The sequence below is a fragment of the Bubalus kerabau genome, chromosome 3, assembly GCF_029407905.1.
Source record: "Bubalus kerabau isolate K-KA32 ecotype Philippines breed swamp buffalo chromosome 3, PCC_UOA_SB_1v2, whole genome shotgun sequence".
Lineage (NCBI taxonomy): Eukaryota > Metazoa > Chordata > Mammalia > Artiodactyla > Bovidae > Bubalus > Bubalus kerabau.
The window spans coordinates 91,359,029-91,377,691 of NC_073626.1; the positions used below are offsets into that span (position 1 = coordinate 91,359,029).

General features: G+C 39.9%; 1 protein-coding gene across 14 annotated transcripts in view; it reads right to left on the reverse strand.

The window, feature by feature from the left end:
• The window catches only part of PKP4 (plakophilin 4), a 259,721-nt gene that overhangs the window by 86,448 nt on the left and 154,610 nt on the right, over positions 1 to 18,663 (reverse strand). For all 14 annotated transcript variants that reach the window (XM_055572503.1, XM_055572499.1, XM_055572498.1 and 11 more), the window contains one exon: positions 4,048 to 4,082. In XM_055572503.1, the coding sequence (XP_055428478.1) occupies positions 4,048 to 4,082 (35 nt within the window). The remainder of the gene's footprint in view (positions 1 to 4,047; positions 4,083 to 18,663) is intronic.

Sequence of the window (18,663 nt, forward strand, 5' to 3'; positions counted from 1 at the left end):
TGATCAAATCATTGCCTTGCTATCAATTCACTTTGTTGCTGAAAATCTTTTCAAGTCAAATTTGTAATATCAAAAAGAGAAAAATAAAGGGTAGAGAAATTGTCTTCAAGTAAATGTTCAAAATACTAAAGAAAAATGAGGAACAATAACAGACCTCCAATCCTAAATCCTTTCATGTGATCCTTTTTATTTAGGAAACCAAGATAATTGAATAAAGATGTTTCTTTTGCCAAGACCTAGCCAAAGACAAAATAGACCAAAGACTTTTTAAATATATTTTATATTTAAGCCATCTCTACCTCATTCTGGGTGGGACTACCAAATTTTAAATCAAGATTATTTTCATATTACATTCAGTATTTCTGCATGCATACTGGTAAAGAGAAGATAACAAACTTTACAGGAAAAGTAGCAGCAAAACTGTCATTTCATCCCATTTACTCACAATCAAACTTAAGGGCATCTATAACTGCTTAGAAAAAGGATTATGAAACAAACCAGATATTTCTTTTATTCATATAATCAGATTTCAAATTACTACTCTTATCATTATAGCTTATTGCCATGGTTACAACTGAAATGCCTTAAGAAACACACAAGTAACATTAATGTAGTTAAAATAATACTGCTGCTGCTGCTAAGTCACTTCAGTCGTGTCCGACTCTGTGCGACCCCATGGACTGCAGCCTACCAGGCTCCTCCATCCATGGGATTTTCCAGGCAAGAGTACTGGAGTGGGGTGCCATTGCCTTCTCTGAGTTAAAATAATAGAGTGAAGTAAATAGCATTTGTGTTTGCTGTGTTTGAAGGTTATGTTTCCCTGAAGAAGGAAAGAGGGTAAGTAAATGTAATACCTCCATGTTGGAATATGAACTTGTGCAGGAGTATACTCTGATTTAAGTAAGGGATGAAGTATAGTTATCAGGTGTGAATTATGAATGTGCATGTGGTGAAGACAGATAAATTACTGAAGCTGTATTTCCCTAAACACTAAAGTATTTGGTGAGCTATTTGGCATATGTATAAAAATAAAAGATTATACAATATTTATATATTAAATGAAACATAAATATAATGTTTTACAAATTATCTATAATGTTTTATCTATCTCTATTTTATTCATTAGTAAATCATGAAGAAAGAAAGAAAGTGAAGTCTCTCAGTCGTGTCTGACTCTTTGTGACCTTGTGGACTGTAGCCTACCAGGTTCCTCCATCCATGGGATTCTCCAGGCAAGAATACCGGAGTGCGTTGCCATTTCCCTCTCCCAGGGATCTTCCCAACCCAGGAATCAAACCCGGGTCTCTGGCATTGCAGACAGATGCTTTACCCTCTGAGCCACCAGGAAGAAGGTGGTCAAATGACTGAAACTGAGTGAACACACTGGTTGGGAGGAGAGGTAGAAAGGATGCTAAGGGATGGTCATTCCCTATTGGGTGTCTTCATAATCTAAGCTCATTTTCTTTACGAGTACATCAATACAATTACATACTGTGCCTGCCTGGCTTTGGTAGTTAGAAATCTACAACTGCTCCCTCCAGCTTACTTCAGCCAGGATGTTTCTCCGGGTCTACTTTAGGCAGCACTGCTGGGAAGGCTGTATCTCCCTTGCGGTTCCAGCCAATGCCAGAAGACTGCCTTGCTCTACCTCCCACCACTGCTACAATTTGGTGGCAACCCACGTAGCGCTTGGTCCCTGCAGGCCTAGACATGGCAGCAGCTTCCAGGAACAGTTACTCCTATGGGTGACTGGGCCCCAAATGATACAACTATTTTCCTTGGGCTGAGAAGAACTTCCGCCTATCAAATGCTAGCATTCCAAGAGAATGGGGCAATGACAGGATATCGAAATATTTTGTAGCTAGAAATATAAATGGTGACACTAGTGAGGGAGTGAGAGAACTAACCTCATATACCGAAAGGGAGGGAGAAGAAATACAACTCTTCTAGGAAAACAACTTGGTTATTCATCTAAAAAGCCTTGAAAATGTTCATATACTTTGAATAGTTTTCTTCCCTGGGAAAACCTAGCCTAAAAGGTATATCAAAGCTGCAGGTATAATTTTATACACAAGGATGTTTACCATAACGTTATTTATATCCATGAAAAACACCTGAATGTCCGAAAACAGAGCTATGGGTAAATATGATATATACTTGTAGTTTTTCTTTAAAGAATTCCCCTCCCCAATTTTAAGTGTATAGAGCTATATATCTCCACTAGACCTGAAACACTGAACAGGGCAAGGATATCTGTTTTAAACAGTGACAACTATGTGCAAGCCAACTAGGCTCTCAAGAACTATTTTTGGAATAAATTAATGATGCAGTATTAAACATGAACTTATAGGAGAATTTTATATTAAATGGTAGAGTTCTGCCATAGCTAAGTAGCAAATGCACTCTGTATTTTTCTTTAAACTGAAATCTTCAAATCTCTTTTTAACAGTTCACAGCACTGCCATGTCTCCTGAGGAATGTTTAAATCGAATGACTTTTTGCTCAAAGGATTTCCAGTAGCTGCCCATGACCTGTAGGAAGTTCAAAGTCCCTGGTATTTACAGATCTCTCTAATTTGGCCCAGTGTGGTCTTTGCACATCTTATCATCTCCCAAACCAGTTTTAAATGTTCCCATGAGACATTTCTGTGGTCTCTGCTGCTGCGACAGTGACAACACTCTCTCCGCAGCTGGGCTGCCAGTCAAGCCCCAGGCTCCAGGCTCAGCCCTGCAAAGTCATCTCACAAATGGATTGTCCATTTGATGACAATGTTTCCTGCATAATACTTACTTGGCACTTAACCACATATTATTTCATGCCATGTCTTTCCTACTATTAAACTGTGGTTTTTAAGTCTTATTGTTAAGTAGATTTTCACATCTCTTCATCTTTGTGCTCAGTAGCTCGGTCATGTCCAACTCTTTGAGACCCCATGGATTGCAGCCTGCCAGGCTCCTCCTTCTGCCCATGGGATTTCTCAGGCAAGAATACTGGAGTGAGTTGCCCTTCCTACTCCAGGGGATCTTGCCAACCCAGGGATCAAACCTGTATCTTCTGCGTCTCCTACATTGAAGGTGGATTCTTTACAACTGTCCCACCTGTGAAGCCTCCATACTACGTCATCTATGCTTTGAATAAAACACTACATTTCTTGGGAATACCTTCTTTAGATAATAGCAAAGAGCCTTGTATACACTATAAATAACACCAGAATCCTGGTATCAGGTTCAGATAAACTCAGATACCAGTCATTTAGTGATCTGAGTTTTACTGAATTCAAACTTTGTTTAAAAACTGTCAAAGTATTTGGATATCAAGGCCTAATCTAGCATTTATAAATTGCTGGCATTGTCCCTCACATTATAAGCTTCATGAGAGGCAAGGGGCATGTGTGTGTGTGGAGTCCATCACTATCTAACCAGCAATGTGTATAGTATATGGTTCATGATGAGGCTGCTCAGTAAACATTTACTGAGTGAAGACATCAAACATCTGTGAAAGTGGGAGACACTCTCCTTAATGTAATTCATCCTTTATATGAGGTGAACTTAAGGTAAAAAGAACATATAGACTACATTAGAATCTTCCAGGCTACTTTAGAAGCTTTCAGGTAGTCCACATTTAAGTACAAAAAAATGAACATTTCAGGCAACTCTTCTCTTTTAATATGAAAAAAAAAAAAAACTGTGAAAGGAAAGACTTTGACTGAGATAAATGATTAGCCAACTTCCCAAGATTATACAAAAACCTGTGTGTGAGGGCATCACTGTATTTCTTTATGATAAAAAAATTCAAATATTGAATTGACATTAAAAATACTGATGCTCAATCCTTTAATTTCTTTACAAATGACATATATAAATCTATTCAAACTTGTTAAAAAATTAAACATATTAAGAAGTACTACCTTTAAGCAAAGTAGCTCAATATTGTCACTATTAAAAGTTTTGGCTTGACTAATCTCATCAAGAGACAGTAAATTTAGAAAGCACACTCTGCTTGGGCAAAACGTAAGAAAGATTTTTTTATATGATTAAAAACTCATACCTGTTGATCTCCAAGGAAATGACTTCTCAGTTGAGCTAGAGAAAAAGAAGGAAAAAAAATGTAACATTTACTTCCTTTGTTGTAAACTTTAATTGTGGATCTGTTTTGCATATAAACATTTAATTTTCACATTATATAAAAGTATATTAAAACCTCAAACAAAATTTAAAGTGACTGTTCTAAATTAATTTTTAGAGAGTATTTAACCCCCTAATGCCAATCTGGGGCAAATTTTGTATTTCTTAGAACTTAAGGCAAATTATTAAAAGACGTATGATTCTCCTTGAATAAGACAAATATAATGGCATAGCTAACTGTGACCTTCATAGTACTTATATGAGGGCCTATGCTGCTTTATCGGAGAAGGTGATGGCAACCCACTCCAGCACTCTTGCCTGGAAAATCCCATGGACGGAGGAGCCTGGCAGGCTGCAGTCCATGGCTCGCACAGTGTCGGACACGACTGAAGCAACTTAGCAGCATCAGCAGCATGCTGCTTTACGTGGAATAATTTATATGAAAACTACATATAAAACAACATATATATCATACACTGTACGACATATACATTAAAAAGAACCAAAAAGGTTGTTATTAAGTTTATTAATTTTACTTATTTTCAAAAAAGCCTTAGATGCTATAATAGACATATAAGTTAATGGGATAGTTTACTGAATGTTGCCTTAAAAAATTTAAATATAAATCTTTATATGAAAACACAAGGTTTTACAAATTAGGGGTAAATTTTAACTATATATTTTTCTTAGTTTATAGAGTGCTATGCTCAGTCGCGTCCAAGTCTCTGCAGCCCCATGACTATAGTCCGCCAGGCTCCTCGGTCAATGGGATTCTCCAGCAAGAATACTGGACTGGGTTGCCATGTCCTCCTCCAGAGGATCTTTCCCACTTAGGGATAGAACCTGCATTTCCTGTGTCTCCTGCATTGGCAGGTGGATTCTTTATCACTGAGGCACCTGGGAAGCCCAGTTTATAGAGTATCAATTTTAAAAATTAGTGCATAAAAACATATCTGAGCCTCCCTGTCCACCCCCTTCCTTAAAATAATATGGGAAAGCATGGTTCTCAGAGGACAGTGTAGCAGAACAAAGCAATAAGAGAGGCTGAATTATTAGGCATTCATTAAATTTTAAAGTACCTCACATATATTATCTCCTGTATATTATTCACAACAACCTAATCAAGAGGTGCCTTATTATCTTTATTTCACAGATTAAAAAACTGGACAAAGTCTTATTCCATTAGTAAATGGAAGAAGTGGGATTTAAACCAAGGATGGTTTGATTTCAAAGTCAGGGCTTCTTACCATTGTGCTACATAGAACAGCTTGTGATTCCATTTTTGTATTAAACACACACACATGCACACATAGACACACACAATATGCCTAAGAAATGCAGAAAAATAAAAATCAAAGTGCTAGTGGTTTTTTCTGTGGGTTACAACTAAAAGGATTTTTCTTTTTAAACATTTGTATTTTATTTAGAAATCAGAAACAAATACATACTGAAGTATTTTGGAAGTGTTTATTAATTTTAAGGAAAAGGTACATGACTTTGCACTTAAGGAAACTCTAAAACAAAGAAAAGAACAATACTTTCAGCGCTGTAGTTGTAAGATTTTAAATCCATGTTAGTCCCTTGGTATTTTCCCCAAGTCATTAACTGGCTGATGAAACTCTTGCTGGTTAAAAACTCTAGATTCAGTAAGAACTCCCCAAAGTTCAATTTTGCCTGTGATCTGCGAGCAGCTCACATTCTGGGACCTTCCTTGAACTAGCTGTGACCAGGGGGACATGCTCCCAATGAACAGAGTCAATCAGTTAACGCTCATCTTCAGCACTCCAATCATGATCCTCCACCTGATGTACTCCTAACTAATTTCAAAAGGGACTGATGGGAAGAAAAAACAGATGAAAATTTGGTCAAATATCAATAAATGGCATATTTGTCTTGCTCCTGAAGATATTACCATATTCTCAAAAGTGGTTTCCAAAACTGAATTCCAATTCTCTTGAATATTATCATTTAATCCTATCATCTAAACTAGCTTTCTAAGCACCAAAGTTGCTATTACCCAACTGTATTTCTATCGACATATTCACATTTTTTGTCAACATTAAAATCAAACTACCAACCAGAAATGTTTAATATATCTCAGGTGTCTTGGGAGTGGTGAAGTCTATTATCTTCTGGTTGAAATTTACATAAACCTTAATGAAATATCTTTACAAGTTTTTTTTATTTTTGAAATTTTAGATCATAGATTACATGTCATTTTAACTGCTCAAATTGGGCACGGGTTGTGGCTGTTCTGTGCATCTCTTTAGGTCAAGTGCCTGGCACACAGATGTTTAATGTGTGTGTGTGTGCGCAGTCATGTCCAAATCTTTGCAAGCCCCTCTACTGTAGCCTGACAGACTCCTCCATCCATGGAATTTTCCAGGCAAGAATACTGGAGTGGGTTGCCATTTCCTACTTCAGGGGATCTTCCTGACCCAGGGATCAAACCCTTGTGTCTTGTGTTTCCTGCTCTGGCAGGTGGATTCCTTACCACTGTACCATCTGGGAAGCCCCTAATATATACGGTTGTAACACAAATTGTGAAAAAAGTATTAATAATACTGAGTTCTTCATTGTTCTGAGGGATCAGGTATATGTAAATTATTACTATTTTGTTCATAAGCTGGCTTGAAACTCAACATTAGAAAAAACTAAAATCATGGTATCCAGTGCCATCACATCATGGCAAATAGAAAGGGGAAAAGTGGAAGCAGTGATAGTTTTATTTTCCTGGGCTCCAAAATCACTGTGGACAGTGACTATAGCCAAGAAATTAAAAGATGCTTGCCTCTTGGAAGGAAAGCTATGACAAACCCAGATGGCGTATTAAAAAGTAGAGACATCACTTTGCTCACAAAGGTGCAAAAAGCTATGTTTTTTCCACTAGTTATGTACGGAAGTGAGAGCTGGACCAAAAGGAAGACTGAGCACCAAAGAATTGATGTTTTCGAATTGTGGTGCTGGAGAAGACTCAGAAGGACAGAGAAGACTGGTGTGCTGCAGTCCATGGGGCTGCAAAGAGTCAGACACGACTTAGCAACTGAACAACACCACTTTGTTCAAACAGGTCTAATTATTCTCCCCTACTCTAGGTAGGAAGTTCCAGTAATCTCATTGTATAATAAGCAGGCAAGCAGCATTTCTGGTGCTGAAAAGACCTTTGGTCATCAAAATACAGTAAGGCATTCCAGTCCTAAATATTCATTGGAAGGACAGATGCTGAAGCTGAAACTCCAATACTTTGGCTACCTGATGCAAAGAACTGACTCATCGGAAAAGACCCTGATGCTGGGAAAGACTGAAGGCAGGAGAAGGGGATAACAGAGGATAAGATGGTTGGACGGCATCACCGACTCGATGGACATGAGTTTGAGCAAGCTGTGGGAGTGGGTGATGGACAGGGAGGTCTGGCTTGCTGTAGTCCATGGGATCGGAAAGAGTCAGACATGACTGAGCGACATGAACTGAACTGAGGTGAAGGCATGAGGAAGTCTGAGTTAAAATTACTTTTTCTCCTATCATATTCTAGACAAACAATAAAAAAAAATCACGGGGAAAATAAGTTAATATTGAAGATTAAAGATAAAAAATTCCATGGTATATTTTGAAGACTATATATTTAGCCCAATTACTTTCACACTAATTCCACAATCCTGGTCATTATATATTATTCATAATAGTCTATTTCTTTCGGAACCACCACTCTGGGATTCAGAGATCAGGCAGTAAATACGTGAAGTTCTGAAATGCTGTTTCAAGTCACTTTTATTGGAACAATAAAACTAGAGGCAGCTCCATATGACACATAGGTGTATTCCTTCCTCCCTCTCTCCCTCTAGCCATCTATTCCAAAAAAGATTTCCCCAACTTAAAAGACGCTTGCTCCTTGGAAGGAATGTCTACAACATGTCTCAGAGCACTGTGGCCACGGATGACTCCATTCCATTCCCTTTCACTTCTCATCTGAATATGCCAAGAACCTCCTCTGCAGTGTGAAAACATTTTAAAATACAAGAATGGGATCATCCATGACAACTTTGTTTCAGTGGGAAGATGCATTCACAATTTCTAACAACTTAATTATCAACAACCTTCTAGAATGAAATCCATTCATAAGTTTGGGACTGTTTGGTTAGACAGCAAACTACAGTTAAAAGCAAAATCAGCAGCAAATTAATAAATCAAGGCAATTCATTTTAATGAGAAAAAAAAATCTTAGTTTTAAGAAAGACATCATGCCTTCATCACAGTATTGATGAGAAAATGCAATAAATCACTATAAAATTCCGTGCACTTAAGAAATTATGTATTTTTTTTTCATTCACAGACATAAATGGAGCCCAAAACACCATTGCTGCATATTTACTGCAGTCATTCAGTTCAGTTCAGTCACTCAGATGTATCCAATTCTTCGCGAACCCATGGACTGTAGTGCACTAGGCCTCCCTGTCCATCACCCACTCCCAAAGCTGCTCAAACTCATGTCCATCAAGTTGGTGATGTCCTCCAACCATCTCATCCTTTGTTGTCCCCTTCTCCTCCTGCCTTCAATCATTCCCAGTATTAGGGTCTTTTCAAAAGAGTCACTTCCTTGCATCAGGTGGCCAAAGTATTGGAGCTTCAGCATAAGTCTTTCCAATGAATATTCAGGACTGATCTCCTTTAGGATGGACTGGTTGGATCTCCTTGCAGTCCAAGGGACTCTCAAGAGTCTTCTCCAACACCACAATTGAAAAGCATCAATTCTTTGGTGCTCAGCCTTCTTTATGGTCCAGTTCTCACATCCATACATGACGACTGGAAAAACTGTAACTTTGACTAGATGGACCTTTGTCGGTAAGGTAATGCCTCTGCTTTTTAATATGCTGTCTAGGTTGGTCAAAGCTTTCCTTCCAAGGAGCAAGCGTCTTTTAATTTCATGGCTGAAGTCACCATCTCTTGTGATTTCGGAGCCCAAGAAAATAAAGTCTCTCACTGTTTGCATAGTTTCCCCATCTATTTGCCATGAAGTGATGGGACCGGATGCCATGATCTTAGATTTCAGAATGTTGAGTTTTAAGTCATCTTTTTAACTCTCCTCTTTGCCTTCATCAAGATCCTCTTTAGTTTCTCTTTGCTTTCTGCCACCAGGGTGGTGTCATCTGCATATCTGGGATTATTGATATTTCTCCCAGCAATCTTGATTCCAGCTTGTGCTTCATCCAGCCTGGCATTTCGCATGATGTACTCTGCATAGAAGTTAAATAAGCAGGGTGATGATCTACAGCCTTGACGTAGTCCTTTTCCAATTTGGAACCAGGCCATTGTTCCATGTCTGGTTCTAACTGTTGCTTCTTGACCTGAATAAAGATTTTTCAGGAGGCAGGTAGCCCACCAGGCTCCTCTGTCCATGAGATTCTCCAGGCAAGAATGCTGAAGTGGGTTGCCATGTCCTCTTCCACAGGATCTTCACAACCCAGGGATCGAACCCAGGTCTCCTCCATTGCAGGTGGATTCTTACCATGTAAGCCACCAGAGAAGCCCATAGCTGTCCTTGAAATCCCCTTATAGTGATGTTTTCCTATGTTATGAGTCAGAAAACCAGGCACTCACAGTCCCTTGCAGCCAGAGGGCCAGTGACAGGGTCTAGAAGAAGGCTGCTCAGTGCGGCAGTGGCGCAGCAGGGGCCAGCAGCGGGGGCCAGGAGAGGCAGTGGGCACTGTTCCCCTCATCCCCAACTCAGAAGCTGGCTCTCTGGCCTTCCCGGAGATTCTGAAGATGAACACCTCACAGCTTCTGACAAGTTCTTTTCTAGCTTACACAGGCCAGAGAGGATTCTACTGTTTGTAGCTGAAAGTTCTGACTGATGTTTATGACTGAGACCAAATATAAATGGCCCTCTGAAAAAAGATAAAACCTCACTCCTTAACTCTTGACCTGTATTTCCAGCTGCGTACTGGATATAATACATTTTGTAGTTGACATACTGAAACCCTTCCCCCCGCCCCAAATAAATTCCCATCTAATCATCACCACCTAGTCACTCACTGAAGAACATGGAGCTGTTCTACTGACTACCTACTGTCTCCGCACCCCCTCATGACAGCCCCACAAGGGCCGGGAAGCCTGCCTTGTTCACAGATACACTTACAGAACCTGCAGCAGCTTGTGGCACACGGCTGTCACTCAAAACATACACCTTCTGAATCCATCGCTACCACCAAGTACACAGTTCAGGCTTTCATCCTCATGGTCTCTTGGGTGGATCATTCTTTCAGGCTCTCTCCTAGCTGGTCTGCTTGGCTTTGATTTCTCATCCTTTCAGGCTCTCTTCCAGGCTGTTGCTACGGTGATATTTCAAACACTCAAATCTGAAATTCTCCTGATGCTAACGCACAACAGAGTCATACAGGATACATTTCAAGCATCTTGGTTAGTATGGCAGAGATTCAAACATCTTCAGATGGTGCAGAAGGCCCTCCACCACCTGGTTCCTTCGAGTTTGCCCTTTTCCACACAAACCTACATTCTAGGCATTTCTAATTACTTGCAGTTTCCTCACATATCAGGCTGCTTCAGGCTTCTAGTGCTATTTTGGGGGTAGAATGTGTAGAACACAGTCTGGAAACTCAGAATTACCCAAATTTCAGAATGGTATATGTGTTACAATGTAACAATATATATGTCATACTCACCCATGGATTGAACACTCTAGTTCACTTTCACTTTTTAATCACTTAATAATAACAGGAATATCTTTGTAAAATGGTCAACGTTAATAAGTCAGTACTCGATTTCCTCCTGGATTCTACTGTGTCTGACGTGAGCTTCAGTGGACAGTAGCAAAACAGCAGGAGAGGCTGGAGTGGAGAAAGCCTGATGAAGCTACACAGTAACTGCATCACGGCACTTCTCACCTTCTCCCTGGTCTAACTGGGGCTCTATCATCACTAGTGAGGTGCAGGCCACTGTCACTTTCTCGTCCCATTGAATTGGGATACAATCCAAGTTATTCCACTTTGTTTTATTTAGAAAAATAGTTGTTAAGAAATTTTATATTACACACAGAGACATGTATGTGTTTAAGTATATGTATAGCCCTTATTAATAGCTCAAAAAGTTAAGCACAGTCAAAACTTAAGCTTCATTTGGTATTAGTGGACAGGAATTACTGGAAGGAATACACCAGAAACTGTTTTACTTATGAACAGACTATGGGCATGTACCATTGTCTAGACTACATACCCTCCATGACATTCTCTCTGGTAAGTACTAATCATTCTTCAAAAATCAGCATGATCAAAGTTGATCACTTCTTCTTTATATTAACAATTAATCTACCTTGATTCTTGTTTTTCATATGATTGTAACTGCAATACTTGCTTATCTGTTTCCACTACCAGATTATGGCTCTCTTGAGGATAAAGATTGTGGCTTAATTCTATTTGCATCCAACCACAATTGAGTAGAATGCTAAATAAATGATAGCTGATATTAATTTTTTGAGTTGCTCATTATTAGGGCTAATCCTGTTATTTTAGGATTGTTTCAATCATTCTACAAAGGAATTTTTGGCTTTTTCTACATCTTACAGAAAAGATGTCTACTGTAAATATTACATGAACCCATTCAACAAGTATTTGTTGATCATCTACTGAGTGCCAGACATTGTTAGAGGCTGGGATATAATGGTGAAAAGAAGCAAACAATGATCAACACTGTTAATCAGGGAAATGAAAATTAAAACCACAATAAGATGTCACTTCATACTTGTCAGATTGGCTATCACCAGTTCAGTTCAGTCGCTCAGTTGTGTCTGGTTCTTTGTGACGCTATGAACCTCAACACGCCAGGTCTCCCTGTCCACCACCAACTCTAGGAATCTACCCAAACTCATGTCCATTGAGTCGGTGATGCCATCCAACCATCTCATCCTCTGTCGTCCCCTTCTCCTCCCGTCCTCAATCTTTCCCAACATCAGGGTCTTTTCAAATGAGTCAGTTCTTTGCATCAGATGGAAAAGTACTAGAGTTTCAGCTTCAACACTAGTCCTTCCAATGAACACCCAGGACTGATTTCCTTTAGGATGGACTGGTTGGATCTCTTTGTAGTTCAAGGGACTCTAAGAGTCTTCTCCAACACCACAGTTCAAAAGCATCAATTCTTTTGCACTCAGCTTTCTTTACAGTCCAACTCTCACATCCACACATGACTACTGGAAAAACCATAGCCTTGACTATTCAGATCTTTGTTGACAAAGTAAAGGATATAAATACCAAACGTTGGTGTAGATGTGGAAAAAAAGGAACTCTGTTCATTGTTGGTGTGAATGTAAATTAGTACACCCACTGTGCAAAACACTGTGGAAGTTTTTCAAGAAAAACGAAAAAATAGAACCACCATATGACCCAGCAATTTACTCCTGGGTATATATCCAAATAACAAAAATCACTAATTCTAAAAGATATATTTATCCCCAATGTTCATAGCAGCATTCTTTATAATTGCCAAGATATGGAAGCAACCTAAGTATCCACTGACAGACGAGTAGACAGAAGATGTTGTGTGTGTACATACACATACACACCCCCCAGAATATTAATCAGCCATAAAAATGAAATTTTGCCATTTTCAGCAACATGGATAGACTTGGAGGGTACAATCCTAAGTGAAATGTGTCAGAGAAAGCAAAAACTATGATATTACTAATATGTGAAATCTAAAAAATAACGCAAACTAGTAAATATAACAAAATGGAAACAGATTCACAGATATACACAACAAACTAGTGGCTACCAGTAGGGAGAGGGATGAGGGGAATACCAAAATAGGGGTAGGGGATAAGAGGTACAAACTATGTATAAAATAAATAAGCCAAGAGGATATATTGTGCAACACAAGGAATATAGGTAGTATGTTATAATGACTATAAATGGACTATAACCTTTAAACATTATGAATTACTACATTGATTCAGTTCAGTTCAGTTCACTCAGTATTTTCTGACTCTCTGCGACCCCATGGACTGCAGCATGCCAGGCTTCCTTGTCCATCACCAATTCCTGGAGCTTATTCAAACTCATGTCCATCGAGCCGGTGGTGCCTCCAGCCATCTCATCCTCTGTCATCCCCTTCTCCTCTCACCTTCAATCTTTCCCAGCATCAGGGTCTTTTCAAAAGAGTCAGTTTTTCGCATCAGGTGGCCAAAGTATTGGAGTTTCAGCTTCAACATCAGTCCTTCCAATGAACACCCAGGACTGATCTCCTTTAGGATGGACTGGTTGGATCTCCTTGCAGTCCAAGGGACTCTCAAGAGTCTTCTCCAACACCACAGTTCAAAAGCATCAATCTTCGGTGCTCAGCTTTCTTTATAGTCCAACTCTCATATCCATACATGACTACTGGAAAAACCATAGCTTTGACTAGACGGACCTTTGCTGGCAAAGTAACGTCTCTGCTTTTTATTATGCCCCCTAGGTTGGACATAGCTTTCCTTCCAAGGAGCAAGTGTCTTTTAATTTCATGGCCGCAATCACCATCTGCAGTGATTTTGGAGCCCCCCAAATAAAATCTCTCACTGTTTCCCCATCTATTTGCCATGAAGTGATGGGACTGGATGCCATGACCTTCGTTTTCTGAATGTTGGTTTTTAAGCCAACTTTTTCTCTCTCCTTTCACTTTCATCAAGAGGCTCTTTAGTTCTTCTTTGTTTTCTGCCATAAGGTTGATATCATCTGCGTATCTGAGGTTATTGATATTTCCCCTGGCAATCTTGATTCTAGCTTGTGCTTCTTCCAGCCCCGCATTTTACATGATGTATCCTGCATATAAGTTAAATAAGCAGGGTGACAATATACAGCCTTGACATAATCTTTTCCCAATTTGGAACCAGTCTGTTGTTCCATGTCCAGTTCTGTTGCTTCTTGACCTGCATACAGATTTCTCAGGAAGCAAGTCAGGTGGTCTGGTATTCCCATCTCCTGAAGAATTTTTCACAATTTGTTGTGATCCACACAGTCAAAGGCTTGGCATAATCAATAAAGCAGAAGTAGATGTTTTTCTGGAACTCTCATGCTTTTTCTATGATCCAGCAGACGTTGGCAATTTGATCTCTGGCTCCTCTGCCTTTTCTAAATCGAGCTTGAATTTCCATCTGTAAGTCCACAGTTCATTTACTGTTGAAGCCTGGCTTGGAGAATTTTGAGCATTACTTTGCTAGTGTGTGAGATGAGTGCAATTGTGTGGTAGTTTGAACATTATTATTGCTTTTCTTTGGGACTGGAATGAAAACTGACTTTTTCCAGCCTTGTGGCTGCTGAGGTTTCCAAATTTGCTGTATATTGAGTGCAGCACTTTCACAGCATCATCTTTTAGGATATGAAATAGCTCATCTGGAATTCCATTACCTCCACTAGCTTTGTTCATAGTGATGCTTCCTAAGGCCTACCTGACTTTGCATCTCAGGAGGTCTGGCTCTTGGTACTCACCAAGAGTGGTTATCTAGGTCATGAAGATTTTTTTTTGTATAATTCTGTGCACAGGTATACTACATTGTATACCGATAACATATAATATTGTATACAACAAAAGTTCAATTCTAAAAAAGTTCTGTAATTTCTGTACATGTTAACTCCTGAATTCAAGAACCACTTCATGTTCACTGAGATGAAATCTCAGTAGCTGGAATAAATTCCAAAATGCATTTTTCTCATTCTCTACCATTTCATTACTAACTGAAGTTATTCCATTAGCAAATGTGTAGGTGTTCTGGATACTAAATCCATTTTGAGAAAAATTTTGGCAACTCATTATTGGTTTGTTGTAATTACCTTTGTAATTCATTGCTCTAATATTTACAAGTCTACTTTTTACTTGATTCCAAGGTTTATTTCTCTCAGTTAAAAGATGAAAGGTTGGTTTGCCTTTTTATCTTAGGCAATTTACACTGAAATTACAGCAGTCATGTAGAGATGTGAGAGCTGGATCATAAAAAAGGCTGCGCACTGAAGAATTGATGCTTTCAAATGGTAGTGCTGCAGAAGCCTCTTCTCAGTCCCCTGGACAGTAAAGAGATCAAAACAGTCAATCTTAAAAGACATTAACCCTGAATATTCACTGGAAGGACTGATGCTGAGGCTGAAGCTCCAAATCTTTGGCCATGTGATGCAAAGAGCCGACTCTTTGGAAAAGACCCAGATGCTGGGAAAGACTGAGGGCAGGAGGAGAAAGGGGCAACAGAAAATGAGATGGTTGGATGGCATCATCGACTCAATGGGCATGAGTTTGAGCAAACTCTGAGAGATAGTGAAGGACAGGGAAGCCTGGTGTGCTGCAGTCCATGGGGTTGCAAAGAGTTGTACATGACTAAGAAACTGAACAATAACAACAAATACCTTGCTATCCTCTAGGCATTACAAATTGCTTTTTAATAAACTGCTTCAGAATCTTCTTAGATATGAAAGTGGGACTCCAGAGTTCCCAAGTAACTCCACATTTCCTATTATGCACCTAGGATTTTCTCTGCCAGAATCTGGCAAAATAACGACTGCTGCTGCTGCTGCTAAGTCTCTTCAGTCGTGTCCAACTCTGTGCGACCCCATAGATGGCAGCCCACCAGGCACCCCTGTCCCTGGGATTCTCCAGGCAAGAACACTGGAATGCATTGCCATTTCTTTCTCCAATGCATGAAAGTGAAAAGTGAGAGTGAAGTCGCTCAGTTGTGCCGGACTCTTAGTGACCCCATGGACTGCAGCCTACCAGGCTCCTCCGTCCATGGGATTTTTCAGGCAAAAGAGCACTGGAGTGGGGTGCCATTGCCTTCTCCGAAATAACTACTAATGATTCTCAACTTTTAGTCTCTATTTGGAATGTTACCAGATTAAACTCAATAAATTCCCTTAACTGAGTAACCCAGTCTATCCAACACTTAAATTTCTCTATCTTCACTAATTATAGGTAAATTTTCAATATGGCAATAACATCATACCATATTCTGAGTCTTCTAAAATTTCTATCTAGTATTGCTTTGATTCCCTTTTAATTAGTACATTTAAAACTCTGTTCAGTTCCTTTGAATGCATTGGTAAAACATTCCATTAGCTTTTTTTTGTGAGTTCTTAGCTGAGTAAAGCTCACTGTGTGCTTCAGCTTTGTTGAGTGCTCTTGAATTAATGGTTGAGAAAACCACTTTTTGAAGATAATGCCTGTTGAAGTACCAGGTCTTAAAGCATTCATCATGTAAGCAGGTCAAATTGTTCCTCACCTTGACCTCAACAAGAACATCTTTGAGTTCATTTTATACTCATCATTAGCAAGGTGAGAAGTGAGGTCTAGAAGCCAAAGATGGAATCAACTGCTACTGCTGCTGCTAAGTCGCTTCAGTCGTGTCCGACTCTGTGCGACCCCATAGACGGCAGCCTACCAGGCTCCCTGTCCCTGGGATTCTCCAGGCAAGAACACTGGAGTGGGTTGCCATTTCCTTCTCCAATGCATGAAAGTGAAAAGTGAAAGTGAAGTCACTCAGTCGTGTCCGACCCTCAGCGACCCCATGGACTGCAGCCTACCAGGCTCCTTCGTCCATCGGATTTTCCAGGCAAGAATACTGGAGTGGGGTGCCACTGCCTTCTCCTGATGGAATCAAAGGGCTCTCTAATATCATGAAGCATCTTCTGATGTTCCAAGAACTCATACCACCTACCAGCAGGTAACTGATAGGTTTTAACTAGTATTGTTTAAGTTTGCGAAATGTACCTCATCTCTCGCTTTTAGTTAGATAAGAATTAACTAGGAAATAAATACCTTACATTAAACAGAGACCTACCTTTTGTTTTCATGCCTGAACTACAGCAGTAAGACAAAATTAAATAATACATCATGACTATTCTTCCCAAGACAGGTGTGCATGGCTATTTTTCCACTAGGCTATTTCAGTAAGTTGAAGACAGGAAGACCAGTACGTAGACAATGAAGGTGAACTGCTTTGCCTGCTGAAGCAGAGGAGGGGAGCTGGGAGGCAGACAGCTATCGCAACTCACTGTTAGTGTCAGACTTTATTTTTGGGGGCTCCAAAATCACTGCAGATGGTGACTGCAGCCATGAAATTAAAAGACGCTTACTCCTTCAAAGGAAAGTTATGACCAAACTAGATAGCATACTGAAAAGCAGAGACATTACTTTGCCAACAAAGGTCCGTCTAGTCAAGGCTATGGTTTTTCCTGTGGTCATGTATGGATGTGAGAGTTGGACTGTGAAGAAGGCTGAGTGCCGAAGAATTGATGCTTTTGAACTGTGGTGTTGGAGAAGACTGTTGAGAGTCCCTTGGACTGCAAGGAGATCCAACCAGTCCATTCTGAAGGAGATCAGCCCTGGGATTTCTTTGGAAGGACTGATGCTAAAGCTGAAACTCCACTACTTTGGCCACCTCATGCGAAGAGTTGACTCGTTGGAAAAGACTCTGATGCTGGGAGGGATTGGGGGCAGGAGGAGAAGGGGACGACAGAGGATGAGATGGCTGGATGGCATCACTGACTCGATGGACGTGATTCTGGGTGAACTCCGGGAGTTGGTGATGGACAGGGAGGCCTGGCGTGCTGCGATTCATGGGGTTGCAAAGAGTCAGACATGACTGAGAGACTGAACTGAACTGAACTGAACTGAACTGAAGGGGTTCTGAGGATCCTAGAATAACAAATCATTAGCCTTTAGATAATAAAGATATCTTAGCAGTGATACTACAATTTTGGGAGCCTCTTCCAAATTTACTTATTGCCTATTCACAATCAGTCTCAACAAACCAAAACCAAAAGTTCTTCCTTCAAATTCATGATTTCTTTATTGTGTTATCAGACCCTAGAAAATTTTTTATTGGATGGAGACTGATTTCTTTCTTTCTACCAAAGGACCACTTGATACCAGCAGTCAAAAAAACTGAAACGAGGTCTTCCCTGGTGGCTCAATGGTAAAGAATCCATCTGCCAATGCAGCAGACACAGGTTCAATCCCTGGTCCAGGCGGATCCCATACGCTATCTACGGAGCAATTAAGCCCATTCACGACAACTATTAAGCCTATGTTCTAGGGCCTGGGAGCTACAACTACTGAGCCTATGTGCTACAAAGCCTGCACTCCCAGTGTCCCTGGTCTGCAGCAAGAGAAGCCACCACAATGAGAAGCCCGCACACCACAACCCAAAGTAGCTTCCACTCGCTACAACTAGAGAAAAGCCCACACAGCAACCAAGACCCAGCACAGCCAAAAATAAATAAATAAAATTATATTAAAAAAAGAAAAGTGAAACCATGACAACATGCTCTTACTTGTAGTTTATTATTATTTTTCTGTGTTACGGTTTTAAATTGCCCCTGAAAATGGTATATGCCTATAATTTGAACTAAGCAAGGAATAAAAAAATGAGACAGGGCAAATGATTTCTTTTCATAATTATCTGTATGTCTGAGGGTAACACTGAGGATTAAAAAGAAAAGGCACTGGAATTTAAAATGATATCCTTCACATAGGATACAGCTGCTCCTGACCCATGGGCAACATGACACGAGCC